At 42.7% G+C, this 19,618-nt stretch overlaps 1 protein-coding gene across 2 annotated transcripts in view; it reads right to left on the bottom strand.

Annotated features, from left to right (window-relative positions):
• UGGT2 (UDP-glucose glycoprotein glucosyltransferase 2) overlaps window positions 1-18,388 on the bottom strand; it is a 191,250-nt gene extending 172,862 nt beyond the window's left edge. For both annotated transcript variants that reach the window (XR_007154714.1, XM_047870316.1), the window contains exons 1-2: window positions 18,159-18,388; window positions 2,422-2,504 (exon numbers count right to left, since the gene is read on the bottom strand). Coding sequence is in view for 1 of the 2 variants with exons in the window: in XM_047870316.1 (XP_047726272.1) it covers window positions 2,422-2,504; window positions 18,159-18,310 (235 nt within the window). In the remaining variant the exon portion in view is untranslated. The remainder of the gene's footprint in view (window positions 1-2,421; window positions 2,505-18,158) is intronic.
• Window positions 18,389-19,618: the final 1,230 nt, after the last annotated feature.

Below are 19,618 nucleotides of genomic sequence, written 5' to 3' on the forward strand. Positions count from 1 at the left end.
CTTTACTTATGTAAAAACCGCAGAAATCTTCAAGGACTTTGAGAATGAGCTTCTTCTATGTGGAGCACATAAGTAAAAATAAATAGGGACTCTGGAATTAGATAAACCTTGGATGACATTTCTAACTCACCACACAAATCTCATAGGTTAGCTAATATCATGCCACTTGAATCTTGAAGCATTGACAAAAATAGAACTCTGTAGCAAAACCATCTAAAATGGTTGCAAAACCAGGCAATTCAATGTTTAAAAAGGTCTTAATTTGCTGACACATAATGTAACGTGTTTTCACTAAATGGCATGGAAATAGCACCTGTATTCGAAATGTTAAATCTTCAAGATTACAACTTTTTTAGACAAGTAGATCACCGGAATTATTCTTCAGTAAAGAGTATTTACAGGGTCTCATGGAGATTCAACAAACTAAAAAATTACAAGTAACTGAGGATTTAAAATGTTTCCTCTAGGATAATATCTTGGAAGTAAATTCAGTAAATCTGACAGTTGTTGACATATTTAACTCCTCATATACGCCATTCTCTCCTACACCTAACAACATCAGCAATGATGCAGCTTATGCACTTCATTCTTGCCATTATAAATGATTTTAACAGAATTATATCTTCAGTGTTAGTAATTCTTATTTAGTAGAATTTCTTTTAGGCTCAACCCTGAAATACACACCTCCTACATTATATGCTTGAAGCAGAGCTTACATATTCCTAAATTTATATTCCAACTTGTTAATAATCATCTGCCATCAGATTGTCCAGGCATGTCATTTCATTTAGCTAAAATATGTGGCTATATCTAAGCAACTTAAAGAGTTCAAAATTTGTAAAAATAATTTTCCAGATTGCTTCCCAATGGAAAATGGCACTGAATAAGGCTATAAGGTACATACTGAGAACCAAAGATTTGGGATAGTTGCATTTAGGAGCTTAGGTGAGAGACACAAAATTTGGTGCATTTTTTTTAAACTATCAGAATCTTACATATTAATCTAGCCTATTTTTACCTTAAATACCAAAACCAAAATTGTCAGGGCAAATACAAAGCCAATCAATGACAGTTTCCCATTGATTTGCAAGTTGACTTCTAAGTGGTCAAAATTCCTCTGTGCATTCCACCCTCTCTCCTGCTTTCTTCCCTTCCCTACCACCTGGCTGTCCCTGTCTTCCAGACTCTACTCCTACACTCACCACTAGAAAGGCTGTCCTGCTCTCTCTGAAATAATAACTGCAAGCCCTTTTTCATGCACTTCCATGTCGTCCACATCCTGCGAAGCTCTTAACATTCTTCTGTTGTCCCCTTCACAATATTGTGGGGTCCAGGGACCATAGATCACATTTATTCATCTTTGTATTCCCAGTATCTAAAGCAGTGCACAGTATCTCTTGTGACCCAAATAATGATAATAATGAAGCTCTTCAGTAATAAAAGTTTTTTTTAAAAAGCAAATTACTTGGTTTTGAAAATATTTCAGTTTAAAGTATCACTAAAGGCATGTCTGCTCTATTTTTTAAACCTATCTCATGAAATCATCAAATTGCTGAAATTCAAGGCCACTTGAGCCAAAAGGAGTCCAATAAATGAACACTTAAAATATTCAAAACTTGTTTCTCTTACATTTACACTCCAGAACAAAATCATAAACTAATCACCATAGTAAATTTTCTCTAAACTATTTAATCTCCATAGTAAGAAGTTCTCCCCATGTCTACCAGGCTAAAGAATCTGCTCTTGAGGGATCCACATTAATATTTATTCCATTCTCTGTAGAGTCAGGAAAATAGCCTTCCTTTATAATAATTAATAATTAACCTTTTAACCTGTGCTGCTAAAACCTAATTTCATTATCTTTAATCTACTGACCTCTAAGAATACATTAATAAATACATGCCCATTCTAAAGACAGATGTATGTACACATTTGTAATATATATTCGTACATATTTAAAAAGCGGGAATCAGTAACTCTTCTAATAGTGAAATGAAAGCATACAGATTACCTGATTTGTTACAGGCAAGTATTAAAAAATCTCTTTAAGAGTTTACAAGTATTTTGCCAAAAAAAAAAAAAAATCAACACTACTAGATACAAAAGTAATACTATTTCATATAAATCTAGGTAAAAAGAAAGCCATAATTCAACAATTTCTATTTCTCTTTGATTATAAAACAATATGCAAACACTGTCAATTATATTAATTTTCTTAAAATAAAGCATTAAAACCTTTATTTTTTGGAAATGGATGCTTGGAATACAGGAAAACATCCAGGAAAACATCTTTTCAAATTTAATATTCAGATGTACTAACCCAATTAAGCATTTACACTTCATCCTTAATGTTAAAAATAGACATATCTAATGTATGCACATAAATCCAAACCTTTAAGTTATAATATGCACATCACCTACCTGTTTGCTTATAAATGGCTAATTCTTGTACAGTTTCCAAAAACTGCCAAAATTTTTCATTACTTTCTTCTGCCATAAATTCACTATTAAAATAAAAGTAATCAGTTAATAGATGGGAATGAGAAATGAAATGAGAAACTATACCTTAGAATCAAATTATAACTTATGGTTAAAAACCTCCAAAAATTAAAGTGACTTTCATTTTAATGAAGAGAACAAGTGGATGATTCTTACACAGATATCATTCTGAACAGACAAGCATACATTCATGACTGGAAAAGACTGCACAAGAAATCACTTTTGGCTTTTCTTCATTAGCTATAAGTAAAAAATGGATTTATTTTGTTTCTCCATGTGAAATACCATTGAGAAGTATAATTTTTTGTTTTTATTTTAATTCCAACACATAGTTATATTACTTTCAGGTGTACCATATAGTGATTCAACAATTCTATACATTACTCAGTGCCCATCATGGGAAGTGAGTGTACTGTTAATCCCCATCAGCTACTTCACCCATCCCCCCAGCCACCTCCCCTCTGGTAACTAGGAGTTTGTTCTTTATAGTTAAGAGTCAGTTTCTTGGTTTTCCTTTTTGTTCCTCCTATGTTCGTTTGTTTTCTTCAACTCCACATGAGTGAAATCATAGGGTATTTGTCTTTCTGTGACTGACTTCACTTAGCATAATACTCTCCAGCTCCATCCATGTTACTGCAAACTGAGAAGTATAATTTAACCGTGATGGAGTATTATATAAAAGTAACACACACACACACACACACACACACACACACACACACACAACCTGGTGTTCTATAAAAATTGGTTCTATAAACACTTTTTAAAAATATTGTCTAGGGGCACGTGGGTGGCTCAGTAGGTTAAGCGTCTGACTTTGACTCAGGTCATGATCTCACAGTTTGTGGGTTCGAGCCCTGCATCGGGCACTCTGTGGTCAGTGCAGAGCCAGTTTTGGATCCTTTGTCCCCCTCTGTCTTTGCCCCTCCGCAGCTCACACTCTCTCTCAAATAAATAAACTAAGAAAAATGAAAAAAAAAAGTATTATCTAGGGATGCCTGGGTGGCTCAGTCAGATACGCATCTGACTCTTAATTTCAGCTCAGATCATTATCTCCTGGTTCATGAGATCGAGTCTTGAGCTGGGCTCTATGCTGGCAGCATGGAACCTGCTTGGGATTTGCTCTCTCCCTCTCTCTCTGCCTCTCCCTCTGCTCACACTCTCTCAAACTTTAAAAAATAGTATTATCTATTATTTTTATTTTGTTATTTATGTAGACAATCTTATTATTTAGAAGAGAAAATACCATAATGAAAAAACAAATAGGAAGTTAGCGTATCGAATTAGGTCTTTGGCCTTGAATCCCAGACACTTCGATTTTTCCACAGAATGTAAGTCATAAAAAATGACCAAAGCCATTTAAAACCTCTGGAAATAATGAATTAAGCGAGAGGATATTCCGTTCCGTATAGAACAAAGCACAGGACACCCAAAGCAAGTAGATTCAACCGTTTAAACTAGTGGGGAACCAGGCACCAAACAGACAGTACAGATTTGTTATCACCCATCTTATCTTTCTCGTGAGTCTTGGTAAACTTTGATGCTTAATATGAATGGAAAGTACAAGGACATTCAAGACACATGCAAAGTAATTCTTGTGAGTTTGGTTACTAAAGAGAAAAACTGATTAATTCATCCACATAAACAGGACAAGCACTAGAATTCAAAGCAATTGGTAAGCGGTTCTTGCTAGCAACGGTGTCCAACTCAATGGCATTAAAAAAAAAAAAAAAAGAAGCTAAAAGCAGAGGAAATAATGGGATAAACAGAACGTGTGACCTGAAAAGGACAGGAATGGTACAAAACGTTAAGCAAAGCAGGGAGCACCACTTAACACCTAACTGATCTGCCTAGACATCTACAGACCTGTTCAGAGGCTGTGCAGCCACAGACATCAGTTTTATCAGGGGAAAGAATCAGCCAAAGAGAAAGTAATATGGTAGGTCCACAAACTTCTTGATGCCAGAATTTACACATCGAAGTATAAGCCTTCAAAGACCTTGAGAAAGTCTTCGAATGCACTATTCCCTCAACATACCACTGCTCTCAGCACTTATGGAACTCTTCTAGAATTTACTTTCAGAGGCAATTTGCTAGGAACTCATCATTAATTTTAGAGAGAGAAATAACCTTGAGAGATCATCTAAATCAGCTCCTCGCCTTAAGTTTAAAAAAAGTAAAAAAAAAAAAAAAAGAAAAAGAAAAAACTGGCATTTTCAATTTGTTCACTTGTTTTATACATCTAGCTCCAAATAACAGTGTTTCCCAAAAAATTCTACCACAGAGAAAAAAAGTGATTTCTACAGAATATGTTTATATGTACAAAAGAGCTTGACAGCAGTTATAAGTAAAATTCCAAAAAATATTTTTGGCAAGAGCAACACCAGTGGAATAAATGCAGTTTAGATGTGGAAGTTACAGGTTATAAAAATTTACCCTCATCAGCCTGTAATCACTCCTAGCAAATAATACTAAATTATAAATTAGGTAGGGGACATACTCAGTCATCTTTGCTTCCTACACAGTACCCATCACAGGGCCATGCTCAAAATAGGCACTCAAATTTCTAGGCTGAACTAAAAGATTCTGTGTAGAGAGAGGCAGAGGCAGGAGAGAGGCAGAGGCAGAGGCGGGAGAGAGGCAGAGGCAGAGGCGGGAGAGAGGCAGAGGCAGAGGCGGGAGAGAGGCAGAGGCAGAGGCGGGAGAGAGGCAGAGGCAGAGGCGGGAGAGAGGCAGAGGCAGAGGCGGGAGAGAGGCAGAGGCAGAGGCGGGAGAGAGGCAGAGGCAGAGGCGGGAGAGAGGCAGAGGCAGAGGCGGGAGAGAGGCAGAGGCGGGAGAGAGGCAGAGGCGGGAGAGAGGCAGAGGCGGGAGAGAGGCAGAGGCGGGAGAGAGGCAGAGGCGGGAGAGAGGCAGAGGCGGGAGAGAGGCAGAGGCGGGAGAGAGGCAGAGGCGGGAGAGAGGCAGAGGCGGGAGAGAGGCAGAGGCGGGAGAGAGGCAGAGGCGGGAGAGAGGCAGAGGCGGGAGAGAGGCAGAGGCGGGAGAGAGGCAGAGGCGGGAGAGAGGCAGAGGCGGGAGAGAGGCAGAGGCGGGAGAGAGGCAGAGGCGGGAGAGAGGCAGAGGCGGGAGAGAGGCAGAGGCGGGAGAGAGGCAGAGGCGGGAGAGAGGCAGAGGCGGGAGAGAGGCAGAGGCGGGAGAGAGGCAGAGGCGGGAGAGAGGCAGAGGCGGGAGAGAGGCAGAGGCGGGAGAGAGGCAGAGGCGGGAGAGAGGCAGAGGCGGGAGAGAGGCAGAGGCAGAGGCGGGAGAGAGGCAGAGGCGGGAGAGAGGCAGAGGCAGAGGCGGGAGAGAGGCAGAGGCAGAGGCGGGAGAGAGGCAGAGGCAGAGGCGGGAGAGAGGCAGAGGCAGAGGCGGGAGAGAGGCAGAGGCAGAGGCGGGAGAGAGGCAGAGGCAGAGGCGGGAGAGAGGCAGAGGCAGAGGCGGGAGAGAGGCAGAGGCAGAGGCGGGAGAGAGGCAGAGGCAGAGGCGGGAGAGAGGCAGAGGCAGAGGCGGGAGAGAGGCAGAGGCAGAGGCGGGAGAGAGGCAGAGGCAGAGGCGGGAGAGAGGCAGAGGCAGAGGCGGGAGAGAGGCAGAGGCAGAGGCGGGAGAGAGGCAGAGGCAGAGGCGGGAGAGAGGCAGAGGCAGAGGCGGGAGAGAGGCAGAGGCAGAGGCGGGAGAGAGGCAGAGGCAGAGGCGGGAGAGAGGCAGAGGCAGAGGCGGGAGAGAGGCAGAGGCAGAGGCGGGAGAGAGGCAGAGGCAGAGGCGGGAGAGAGGCAGAGGCAGAGGCGGGAGAGAGGCAGAGGCAGAGGCGGGAGAGAGGCAGAGGCAGAGGCGGGAGAGAGGCAGAGGCAGAGGCGGGAGAGAGGCAGAGGCAGAGGCGGGAGAGAGGCAGAGGCAGAGGCGGGAGAGAGGCAGAGGCAGAGGCGGGAGAGAGGCAGAGGCAGAGGCGGGAGAGAGGCAGAGGCAGAGGCGGGAGAGAGGCAGAGGCAGAGGCGGGAGAGAGGCAGAGGCAGAGGCGGGAGAGAGGCAGAGGCAGAGGCGGGAGAGAGGCAGAGGCAGAGGCGGGAGAGAGGCAGAGGCAGAGGCGGGAGAGAGGCAGAGGCAGAGGCGGGAGAGAGGCAGAGGCAGAGGCGGGAGAGAGGCAGAGGCAGAGGCGGGAGAGAGGCAGAGGCAGAGGCGGGAGAGAGGCAGAGGCAGAGGCGGGAGAGAGGCAGAGGCAGAGGCAGGAGAGAGGCAGAGGCAGAGGCAGGAGAGAGGCAGAGGCAGAGGCAGGAGAGAGGCAGAGGCAGGAGAGAGGCAGAGGCAGAGGATGGGAAGGGGGAGGGAGAAATTCCCATGAATGCTTTAAATATATATATAAAAAAAGGGGGCATCCCAAACAGAGAGCTAACAGTTCTCTTAAGTTTCTATCTCCCAAGCTCCTTCAATCTACCCAATGCTCTCAATTCTTCCTATCCTACACTTATTCCCCTCAACCTCTTTGATTTTCCTACAATTTTTATTAAAGGAAACACTAAAAACCAGATGTGAGTAGAATAATGGAGTCTAGAAAACACAAAAGAAGTGCAATGGTTAAAGAAACTATAGGCTGCCAGCCTGCTACACTGTCGCAAAGGAGAGATTTGGTTCAAAAGTATAAAGTCAAGACCACTAGATAAAAATTATAGTGGGAAAGAGTTTAGTTTATCGAACAAAGGACTTGCTGACAATTTATATTTGTTCACAACAGAACAGGTAAGTGCATGAGGTAACACTAAGCGTCCTAGCTGGATTACCCTGGCAGGACACCAGTTTTCCATAGGTCAGGTACACAGCTAGAGTATAGAGGGAATTCTGATGGTGGTTTGAAGTAGACACTACCTAATATAAGTCCCTTCCACTGCGTCGACATTATTGGGCACCTGATCCTGATGTACTGAGCCCTGGGAAAACAAGTATGAATAGGAAATACTCGTTGCTTCTGCTGAGCTAATACTTATTACTAATACTTGTTGAGCACCTACTTTTGTGCACGGTGCCTTGGCAAAATATAGATTTTTATCCCCTGCAGCTCACATTTTACAGCAGAGATTAGCATACATACCTTTCAATAAGGATTATTACAGAAGTATGGACCAGATGTTAGGAGAACATACTAGAAAGACATCAGTTTTATCAGGTGAAAGAATCAGCCAAAGAGAAAGTAATATGGTAGGTCCACAAATAGGGCATCAACGAAGAAAGGACCATAGTAGAGTGTTATATTACCATATCAAATTACCACATAGTGGCTTAAAATGAAAGAAATTTATTCTCACAGTTCTGGAGAAGAAAAGTCTAAATTCTTGGTGTCAGGGTTAACACAACAGGTCCCACAGGTCAGGATCTAGACCTGTCTTTTGGGGGGCCACCATTCACGCCACTAAAGTCCACCCTGGGCTCCCCAGAATCCACATCTGTCCCGCATACAAAATGCATACGTCCTATCCCAACATTCCCCACTGTAATCTCAACCCATTGGGCATCATCTCTAAACCAAAAGCCCATGTAAATACCACCAGAAGTCTCAAATCTCATCATGTAAATCATTTAGACGAGGTAGGAGTGAGACGCTGGGTATGCTCCATCCTGAGGCAAAAATTCTTCTCTGTATGTGGACCCGTGAACTAGAAAACAAGCTGTCTGCTTCCAAAATGCAGTATCGAGATACGCATTCCAAATTCCAAAGACAGATATTCCAATTCCAAAAGGTAGAAATTACAAAGAATGAAGGAGTTACCAGTCCCAAACAAGTTCAAAATACAGCAGGACAAATTGTGTTAGGTTTCAAGTCGTGAGCAGAACCCTCAGCGGCGTGCTGCTCCACTCTCTGCTGCATGCCACGGCTCTGCCCTCAGGGTCATTACTCCCTTCTCTTGAAGGAAAAATGTTTGCGTGTTTGCAGCCAAGCAGTTTATCAGCCAATTTCCTGCCTATGGAATTTTGAAAGTCTGACAGCCTTCTCTCATTTCATCTCGTCTCTGTCTCTTTTGGCAACATTTTTGCTGATACAACATAATCAAAATCTTTTGGGTCTTTTGTAGATCTCACCAGCATCATGCCAGAAAAACCTTCCTCAGATCCATCCTGGACAAATCTACCCCTCCATTCCTGGCTTCTACCGAGACGGTGGAATGGACTCATGAGTCACAAGCCTAACCTATACAGAAAAAGACTGACCAGCCACAAAGTTGGTCTTCTTTCTGAAGCATGCATCCCCAACACTGGGTTTCCTCATTTTAACAGTCTTTGCCATCTGGGTAGCAGGAGAAACTCCCAAATTATCAAGTGCGGCTTCCTTTTTTCTGAACAGCTCCTTCTTCAGTTTCTCTCCGTCCTCTTGCATTTTACTATAAACAAGGCAAAACCAGGGGATACCTTTAATGCTTTGCTTGGCAATCTCCTTAGTTAGCTATTCAAGTTCACTGATTGCAAGTACTGTTTTCCACACAACTGTAGAATCCAATTCGGCCCCTTTTCTGCCCCTATAAAACAAGGATCATCTTTCTTTGTTTCCAATAACAGGTCACTCATTTCCTTCTGTACTCTTACCAAAAGAGCCTTTAATGTTCTTATTTCTACCAACATTCTACTCACGAAGACTTAAGTATTCTCTATGACAGAAGCTTTATTAATGACCATGCTCCCTGCTTTCCTCTAAGTCCTTAGCAGAATCACCTTTAATGTCCCTATTTCTGCCAACAGTCTCCTCAAGGCATGTAGGCTTTTGTTTTTTAACCACATTTCTCAAAATCCTTCTAGCTTTTGCTGGACTTACCAGCTACTTCTACATTTTTAGCTATTTCTTACAGCAGCACTCCATTTTATCAAGTCTGTATTGGTTTCCTAGGGCAGCTGTAACAAATTACCAAAAACCTGGCAACCTAAAGGAATAGAAACTTATGGTCTCACAGTTCTGGAGCCCAGAAGTCCAAAATCAAGGTACCGGTGTGGCCTCTTCAAGCTTCTGAGGGCTACAAGTGTTCCTTGGCTTGTGGTTACATCAATCCAATCTCTGCCTCTGTTCACATAGCCTTCTCCTCTTCTGTCTCTTATAAGGACATTGGATTTAGCAGCCATCCAGATAGTCCACAATGATCTGGTCTCAAGACCCTTACTAATTACATCTGCCAAGATCCTTTATCCAAGTAAGGTAACATTCACAGGTTCCAGGAGTTAGGATGTAAACTTTTTAGGAACTGCAATTCTCCCACTACAAGTGATGCAGTTGGTACATAGATGGGGGTCAGATTATGAAGAACCTGAAGTAGCATACTACAAAAGTTCCAGCTCTAAGAGACTCAAGGCAAATACAAATCAGGACAATGTAACTACAAATCCAAGACTGGAAGAAGTTAGACTGCAGATCTGGAACAGAGAATGGGATCAGATGGATGCAAACTGGGAGAAACAGGGGAAGAAACAGAGGAAGAGAACACACATTAGGCTCGAATATTTTATTCAATACAACTATTTTATTACATCTGATATCATAAAATACAATGGATTACAAGATAATATGAACAATTATGTACCAACAAATCAGACCACCTAAAAGAAATAGATAAACTCCTGGAAACAATAAGCTATCAAGACTGACTCACAAATAGAAAATCTGAACCAATGACTACCCCAGAGATTGAGTAATAAAAAACAAAACAAACAAACAAACTCCCCAAAAAGGAGCACCTGGATGGCTCAGTAGGTTAAGCATTCCAATGCTTCAGGAGTTTAAGCCCCATCTCAGGCTCTGCACTCATAGCTCGGAGCTTGCTTGGGATTCTCCCTCTCTCTGACCCTCACCTGCTCATGCTCTTTCTCTTACAAAGTAAACAAACAAAAAATCAAAACAAAACAAAAAACTCCCCCAAAAAACAAAAGTCTAGGACCGGATGGATTCACTGGTGAATTCTGCCAAACATTCACAGATTCAATACCTATTTTTCTGAAACTCTTTTAAAATCTTGAAGAGGAGGAAATGCTTCCAAACTCCTTTTACAAAGGAGTTGTACAAAGGAGCATTGCCTTGATACCAAGGAACACGAACACACACACACACACACACACACACACACACACACACACACAGAAATTACGGGCCAATGTCCCTGATGACCACAGATGCAAAAATCAAACTATTAGCAAACAATACATTAAAAGAATCACACACCATGAACAAATGGGATTTACTCCAGAGATGCAAGGATGGTTCAACATCTACTAATTAGTCAACATGGTATACTATATCAACACAGTGAAAAATAAAAATCATATGATCACTCGATACAGAAAGATCATTAGACAAAAGTCAACATCCATTTATAATAAAAACTCTCCACAGACAGGGTATAGACGGAATAAACCTTAACATAAGAAGGGCCACATATGACAAGCCCACAGTTAACATCATACTCAGCAGTGAAAAGCTGAGAATTTTCCTCTACAATCAGGAACAAGGATGCTCATGCTCATCCCTTTTATTCAATACAATATTTGAAATTCTAGCCAGAGGAATGAGGAGAGAAAAATAAATAAAAGATATCCAAATCAGAAAGGAAGGAGTAAAACTGTCACTGTTTGAAGAAGACAGGCATCATATTATATATAAAAAACCCTAAAACTTCACCAAAAAAACTATTAGGCCAAATTAAATGATAGGATACAAAATCAGTATACAAAAATCTATTGCATTTCTGATACCAAACTCTCAGAGAAAATTAAAAACAATCCCATTTGCAAGTACATCGAAAGGAATAAAATACCTAGGAATAAATTTAACCAAGGAGGTAAAAACCTGAACACTAGAAGTCACTGATAAAAGAAATTAAAGACATAAATAAATGGAAAGACATTCCATGTTCACAGATGAAAAGAATAAAGTATTCATACTACCCAAACAATCTGTAGATTCAGTGCAATCCCCATCAAAATTCCAATGCCATTTTCCACAGAAATAGAACAACCCACAGTGTTATCCACACCGGATAAAACTAGTCCAATGAGAATATCCTGAAAAGGATTTACAGAAATTGACACCTAACTTCTGTCAAAATGCTAAACACTTGCTGGAAATCTCCACTGAGCAATTGCAGTAGCTTTTCCTAAGCCTGTTGATTAAACAAATTTTAGGCTAGCACACAAAAGCCTAGTGAACCCATTCATGACTATTATAATTGACTCTACAAATTGTCTTTAAATTCTGGTCTTCCCTTAGATGCTGAATCCACCTAGGTAGCATTTAACTCTATATTCATTAATGGGGTGAACTTGATCCTTCTCCTTTAGGAAAAGGACCAGAGGTGAATGGGAAACTCTGTTCACTCCAGATTCAGTCAATTTGGCAAACTAGCTTGCACACATCCTACATGCATCACCCAAAAAAGACTGATAAAATTCTTAAAATTCTTATTTTTTAAATTTTTTAAATGTTTTCATTATTTTTGAGAGAGACAGAGTGCGAGTGAGAATGGGCAGAGAGAGGAGACACAGAATCCGAAGCAGGATCCAGACTCTGAGCTGTCAGCACAGAACCCAATGCAGGGCTTGAACTTGTGAACCATGAGATCATGACCTGAAGTCGGAAGCTAACTGACTCAGCCACCTAGGTGCCCCCCAAATTCTTAAAATTCTTGATTTTCATCTTCAACAAATGAAAGACCCTAAACAAAACCAAAAACCTAGTTTTTACTATTTGCAAAGAGCTAGGGCATTGGGGTGAAAAATCTGTTACCAGCTTAAGTGCTCCAGGCTCCTTCAGCCGGGTAGCCAATATTCCCAGTGTCCTCCTAATTCCCAACAACAGGATTCCGATGAGTTCAAGGCTCTTCCCAGTCTCCCCTCTTAATCAACTCAGAGAAACCACTCAACTGCTCATGCTCTTTCTCTTACAAAATAAAGATTGAGAATGCAGCTGTCTTTATTGACACCAGACGTACGCTCTTAGTGCTCAATCCCACTGCTAAAAACAGCCCCTGCCCTGGAGTACTAAAATGGTTCTAATGGGGGGTGGGGAGTCTCTCATAAGCCTCAACAGGTTTATAACACAGTTACTGAACCTACTTCCTTTAGTCTAAGGGCTCTGATACACATACCTTTCTCCTTAGTTGCTGTGCTGCTCTTCATCTATTGGGCTGAGATTTCTTAGAAAAATATACCAGAGTTCCTTTCTCCCAAAAGGAGAAATAATACTAGAATTTGACCATAGTAATAAAAATAGGCAGCCAGGTAAATTAAATGACCCTTTGACACCCTCAATTCGCTCTGAGTCTGATAGCACTATAGGCGAGTCTGAGGACACTGATCATTTATCCCTGTCAGATCCATTCTCTGTGGGCGACATCTTCAACAGATACTGGCAGCATCCACAGTATACCTCCCATCAAGATTCAAATAGATTCCTCAAAACATCCCCCTAAATTTAATGATTATCCTATAAATAAAGAAGCCTTTCAAGGCATCAAGCTCATAGATTACAAAGCTCAAGGCCCCATTATCTCCTGTACCAGTCCTTTAATACACCGATTTTACCTATGAGAAAACCCAGTAGCCAAGGATGGTTTGTCTAGGACCTCTGGGCAATAAATGACACTGTTATCCCTTGGCACCCTGTTGTTCTTAACCCATATGCTGACAACCATTCCCACCGGATGCAAATTTTTCACTGTAGTTGATCTATGCAGTGCATTCTTTAGTATTCCAGTTGCTTTCACTTGGGAAGAATGGAAATACACCAGGACAGTAATGCCCCACCCAGAGTTTCAAAGGGTCTTTCTTACTTTTCACAAACCTTAGAAGTTGATTTGAATAGTAGGTTTTCTGCAGTCTCTATCTACTTTGTTACAATACCTAGATGATTTGCTCCTCTGCTCCTTTTTTAATGTTTATTTTCGAGAGACAGAACATGACCAGGAGAAGGGGAGAGAGAGTGAGAGAGGGAGACAGAATCCGAAGCAGGCTTCAGGCTCTGAGCTATCAGCACGGAGCCCTATGTGGGGTTCGAACCCATTAACCATGAGATTATGACCTGAGCTGAAGTTGGATGCTTAACTGACTGAGCTACCCAGGCGCCCCTCTCTGCTCCTCTTCTTAAACCACTTTACAGGAAGACAGTATCCACCTGTTAAAAACCTTTGCCCTTAAAGGGAAATAAAGACTCTAAAGAAAAATTGCTATTTGCTCAAACTCAGGTTTGATACTTAGGGCATCTGACCTCAGAATATTTGGATCCAGAGAGACTCCACGGCTTTCCAAACTTTCCAAAACCTAAAACTAAGTGCCAAATATGAGTTTTTCTTGAACTGGTTGGCTACTGTCAAAACTGGATTCCAAACTTCTCTCTTCTGGCTCAATCTCTGTATGTTTTACTAAAAAATATAAAACCTCACCCTATTTGGAAAAATCAGAAAGACTTGCTTTGGGGACTTTAAAGAAAAGCCTATTAAACCCACCTGCCCTCAGACATCCTAATTATCAACTTTCCTTTTTCCTCTTTGTATGGGAGATGGGAGAGAATACCCTTGGGATTACTCACCCAAAAACACAGGGTATTACAACCAACAATTTGACCCTGTGGCACAGGGATATCACCTCGCTTCAGAGACATTCCTGCCACTGACAAAATAATCATGGAATCCCTTTCAAGCATCCTTGTATTTTGGCCAGGGGCAAAACTTCAAACATTTATACTGAGAGCTGGTATGCCCTTGGGATAGCTCGTGACTTTGGATTATGGAAACAAGGTTTCCTTACCTCCAAGAGGGATAAAATTTAAAATGGCTCTTACGTCCAAAATTTGTTATATACCACACTTTTGCTGGCTACTTTATTAAGGTTCCTAGCCATTCCAGAGTCAACTCCCTGGGGGCCAAAGAAAACCTTCTCATTGATATTTCTGCCCAAAACACCACTCTCAAAGAAACTAATAACCAGACCCCTGTTATGGTCCAAAGAGATGTTCTGCCAAATGATAATTCAGAAAGACAGACGACACCCAACAATTGCCTCAGAAAGGGAAAAATATTGGAAATCTAGTCATTGTTGGTTCAATAAGGAGAGCCCTGGTTTGGACCAAATAAATATCTAGCCCTACTAGAAATTCTAATACTAGCGGTATATACTTACCGCTATACATGCACTAAACCATCATGGTCTACTGACAATAATAGCATTCATGAACCAATACTGGTGGGGAAGTGTTAATGAGGTTGCAACAAGTGCCTACGTCACTTGCCCCACCTGTCTAAAATAGAAGCCAGAGAAACCTGTCTGCCCAAATGGATTTCATATAGCTTTCCCACTACATGAATAGAAACATGTTTTAGTAATGGTCTATATGTTTTCTCACGGGACTGAAGCTTTCCCTTCTAGACAGGCTGCTGCTGCTTCTCTGTTAGAAAAAATTATCCCTAACTGGGGAACCCTCTCAAACTTCATAGTGATTGGGAACCTATTTTACTGGTCAGGTGCTTTGACAAGTGTGTGCTGTTTGGCCAGTTTTACAACACTGGCATGGTACAGATTGTCCTCAATCGTCGGGGTTACTTGAACATATTAACAATACTGTTAACACTCAACTTGTAAACATTTGTACAGATCCTAAAATACCTTGGCCCAAAGTACTGCCATTGGTTCCTCTAAATCTTGGTTCCACCCCTTTGAACCTCCTAGACTGTCACTGTTTGAGATCGTCACAGATGCCCAATCCACTTGGCCCCTGTACCTCCTTTGAGCTACAGTAGATAAAAGAGGAGATATACTTCAAGACTGCAAGGGTCTAACTACTGCCATGAAAAATAACCATGCTTTAGTAGAGTGATCTTTTTCAAAGTGCATTCCCAGAAGACAACAACCTTAAGCATCATATCTTGCAAGCTGGAAACTGGAAAAGGCACCTCCATAAAGACTATTCGGTCTTGCTGAAAAGGCTCTTATCAAGAACTGCTAATCCCAATGGCACCAAACTCCAAGGAATAGGCTCTTGGATTCACATGAATACAAGGAGAAATCACCAAACCCTACCAGACCTGCACACCATCTGGTAAGCTGCAACGAAAGTAGAGGACAATTGACAATACAGCTTTTTCAACATACCAGGACCAGGTCTATGTACTTTTTCCTCACTGATTGCTTCTACCAGCTCTTTCGTAGAAAGGAAATCCTCTAGGGGCACCTGGGTAGCTCAGTGGGTTAAGCATCCAACTTCACTCAGGTTATGATCTCACCTTCATGAGTTCGAGCCCTGCATTGGGCTCTGTGCTGACCGTTCAGAGCCTGAATCCTGCTTCAGATTCTGTGTCTCCCTCTCTCTCTTGTCTCTCCCCCACTCATGCTCTGTCTCTGTCTCAAAAATAAACACTAAAAAAATAAAAATTAAAGAAAGGAAATGCTCTTGTGCACATTTCCCAAACCTTTGTGAAAGGGAGAAAACCTCTTCTCTTGATTAGGCCTTTGAGCAACAGCCTCATCATGATCCCAGGACAAATTAAATTTTCACTTGCTTTTTCTGAAGGGCTGGGTTGAAGGTTCAGAATTCATCTTTCATCTGATTCTGAATTCTTATCCAAACTCATGGTTTCTGAATTTGCAACCTTACAGGCTTTATCACTAGATAAGATTTTCAAATGGTTTCTTTGAGACAACAACACTGTTTTAATACATCTTTGAAGTTTCAGTAGTTTTGCAAAAAGTTCATTAGTTATTGCCTCATGTTTTTACCTGCACGGAATCTTCTCAAATGCACTTGGTTAATTCTTACAGTATTCACTATTTTGCTTTCATGGCTACTATAGGTAAGGACTTCCAGGAGGCATACATGACTCCAATGGACCCCATAGGGAGAACTTTTTCCCCTAAATTGGAATTGAGTGCCAATAAACTTTCAGCTGGATACTTTCTGACCTAGGGTCCCGGATCGGAATCATCATACAATTTGAAAGTTATGTTCCTTCTTCTGTTTTTCCCTAATTGTTTTTTTGTATTTAGTTGCCTGTCAAACTTTTATAAAAATGACGTACCCAATTAGGAGAGGATCTCCAATACTTATGGTCTTGAAATGATACAGACTTTAGATGGAAAGTGCCTCAGAGTTCCACCTCCTAACCTTGCCTGTTAGTCAAATGTGGCCTTACGTGGTTTCCAACCGTTATGTACTTTCCCTCCTATGTAGGGACAAGACAATCAGGAAAGATCCTTTCTGGCACTGAGGGACAAAACCACTAAATATGAAAAACCTGACTTTTGGTCAGCAATGCTTTCAAGGAAAGATTTTGATCAAAATGATGAAATGGGAGTATTAGAGAGAAACCTCACTGAAGTGGACTGGGGGTGTGGGAAGCTGTACCACTCAACGTCAATTACAGACTTCTATCAGAACGTTTTCCACAGGAATCATCAATTACAGGCCCAACAGAGAAAGAAGGTACATTGCATCTCCTACAAGAAATTGACTAGTCCTGCAACTCAGCCAAAGAGAAACTGTCATCACACTGGGTTCCGGCTTTTCTCCAAAGGACTTTTGTTCCAAACCACCCCTCCATGCTTTCTCCTTCTGCATAAAATAATGTTCCTCTCCTTTGTTAGACTTCCCTATGCCATATTTTGCTTGTCCCTATTTGCAATTCTCTATTATTCCAGAATAAATCCGTTTTCTGCTGGTAAAATAACTTTTATTTTTAAGGTTAACAGGTACAAACTTTCAGTTATAAAATAAGTCATGGGAATGTAATGTATAGCATGGTGGCTACAGTGAAGAGTGCTGTATTGCATATTTGAAAGTTGCTAAGAAATGTTAAAAGTTCGACACAAGAAGAAAACCTTTTGGATACATGTCAGGTGATGGATGTTAACTAGACTTATTGCTGTGATCATTTCGCGATTCAAACACTGAATGTTATGTTGTAAACCTGAAATTAATGTGGTGTGTTAATTACATCTCAATTAAAAAACTTTTTCTATCTTATATATGCAACGTGGTACCAGGTGATGGTGAGTCTCTTTTTAGTTCCATTAGCTGTTTCTTTGAATGGACAAAAGCAACGGGAGTTTAAAGTTCATCCTAACCAATGAAAGGAACTTCCAAATTCTGTTTAACTTCTAGAATACTGAGAGCAAAATTCAATAGCTACAACTCTTTTTTTCTGCAAAGTGACATGAACTAATTTCAGTGGAGGAGATTCGTGAAGAAACAACTTGGGGGAAGCTACCTTCTCCACCGGAAGCTCATCACTGGTGTTATTACGACACTAGGTGCTTCCAATACGTTTCCTAAAAAGAACTGCCCCACATCAATGGAATTGCCTGCATTAAAACCCACACTCCAGCTCCTATTCCTCTTTTTCTTAAATGTGAAAGAGATCCAGACGAATTAAACAGAGGCCCTGAAGTCTGAGAAACCGTAGGTGAGGCAAAGTATGAACTGCGAGGAAAAGGAATTGCAAGTGAGTGCCGCGCAGGGGTAGCCGGAGTGGAGGGGATGCTCCAGCGCCCAGCACGAGGGCGCCCCAGCAGCAGAGAGGGAGCTAGAGGGCCGGCAGACGGCGAGATCGGGCCCGAGAGACCCCGCCGATCCTCCCTCCGCGCTGGGCTCGGCAGAGGGGCCGGCCCGCACCCACCTGGCCTCCAGCAGCAGCGGGGTCTCGGGCCACTTCGCGGCCAAGTGGGCCGTCACCGACTTAGACGCCGAGGCCGTCCGGGCGTCGAGCAGGGAGAAGCACAGCGCCGTGGAGCCCAGGAGCAGCCGCACCACGTCCATGGCCTTTGCCATGGCGCGGAGAGAGACGCGCGAGCCCCTTGTACCCGGAGCCCACAGCCCGCAGCCGCCACGGCCCAGCCGGCTCCTCTGGCCGCGGCCGCCCACTTCCGGTGGGGGGAGCTCCAGTCCGTTACTCGGAGCCGGGGCCTGGCGGGCACGGAGCGCATGCGCGTCCCGCTCCGGGGCTGTCCCGGGAGCCCCCCGGGGCTGGATCCTGGAGCCACGTAGGTGCGGGCGGTGCCGGAACCTGCGGCGGCGTGGCTGATGCTCCGGCGGGTCCGCGATCCGACCCCCTGTTATCGCGCAGGGGCTGTGGGACACCGGGAGGGGAGGATAGCTCCCGGAGGCCAAACTGGGATTGCGGCCGACTGAGGCTGGGTGGAGATGCCAAAAACTGGAAGCGAAGGCAGAAACCGGCGTGGCTTTTACCCATGTTTTCGCAGGCGGAAAATAAGGCCCATCCAAGTTCAGTTGTCTACGGGCTTCTACATTTTATAGCATATTAAAGCCACCTGGTAGAGCTTTTCGAAAGCCCGATGCCCAATAGTATTTAACTCTCCCCAGCCCCCAGGTGACTGAATGAGCAATCTTGTTCGGAAACCAGTGACATCACCTGGAGCGCTGGTTAAAACATAGGGTGTTGGGCCTCATCCTAGTGTTTCTAATTCAGTAGATCTGGTGTGGGGGGCAGGGATGCAAGAATTTACATTTCACGTCTATCAAGGCCCCAGGTGATACTGATATTGCTGGCCGGGAAACCTCGCTTTTAGCCTTTGTACTCAAAAGTGGCCCACAGGACGGCTGCAGCATCACCTATGAGCTCCTTAGAAATGCAGAATCTCAGGCCCTACCCCAGACGTACTGAATCTGAATCCCCAGGTTAACATGCATTTACTGCATCAGGCTCAAAGACAAAAGCTTGCAACAGAGTTAAGTGTTTTTCCAGTACAGATGATTCATCAAATCAAAATATTCCGTTTTATTCAACTGGGCGGAGGTGGAGCGTCGAGATTCTGACTCCTCGTCAGGCATGCTTCTTTTTCTATTCAGAAAGCTGTTAAATTTATTATAAATATTAAAATATATGGTAAAGAGAAGCAGCAGCTGGGAAAAATAGTTTCGGAGGATGTACCGAGCCGTTCCTTTTTTCCAGTTACTCCTCTGCCTTTTAGGGAATCTGGATCTCCTGAAGCTGCTGAAACGTGATAATTTTTTCATTTCCTTTCATTTGTTTAGTATATACCTTTCCTCAGAAGAACTTGCTCTGGAAATTCTACTTAGTTCTCATCTTCTATGTTTAGCCTTCATTTCCTGATTTTT

The sequence above is a fragment of the Prionailurus viverrinus genome, chromosome A1, assembly GCF_022837055.1.
Source record: "Prionailurus viverrinus isolate Anna chromosome A1, UM_Priviv_1.0, whole genome shotgun sequence".
Taxonomy (NCBI): Eukaryota; Metazoa; Chordata; class Mammalia; order Carnivora; family Felidae; genus Prionailurus; species Prionailurus viverrinus.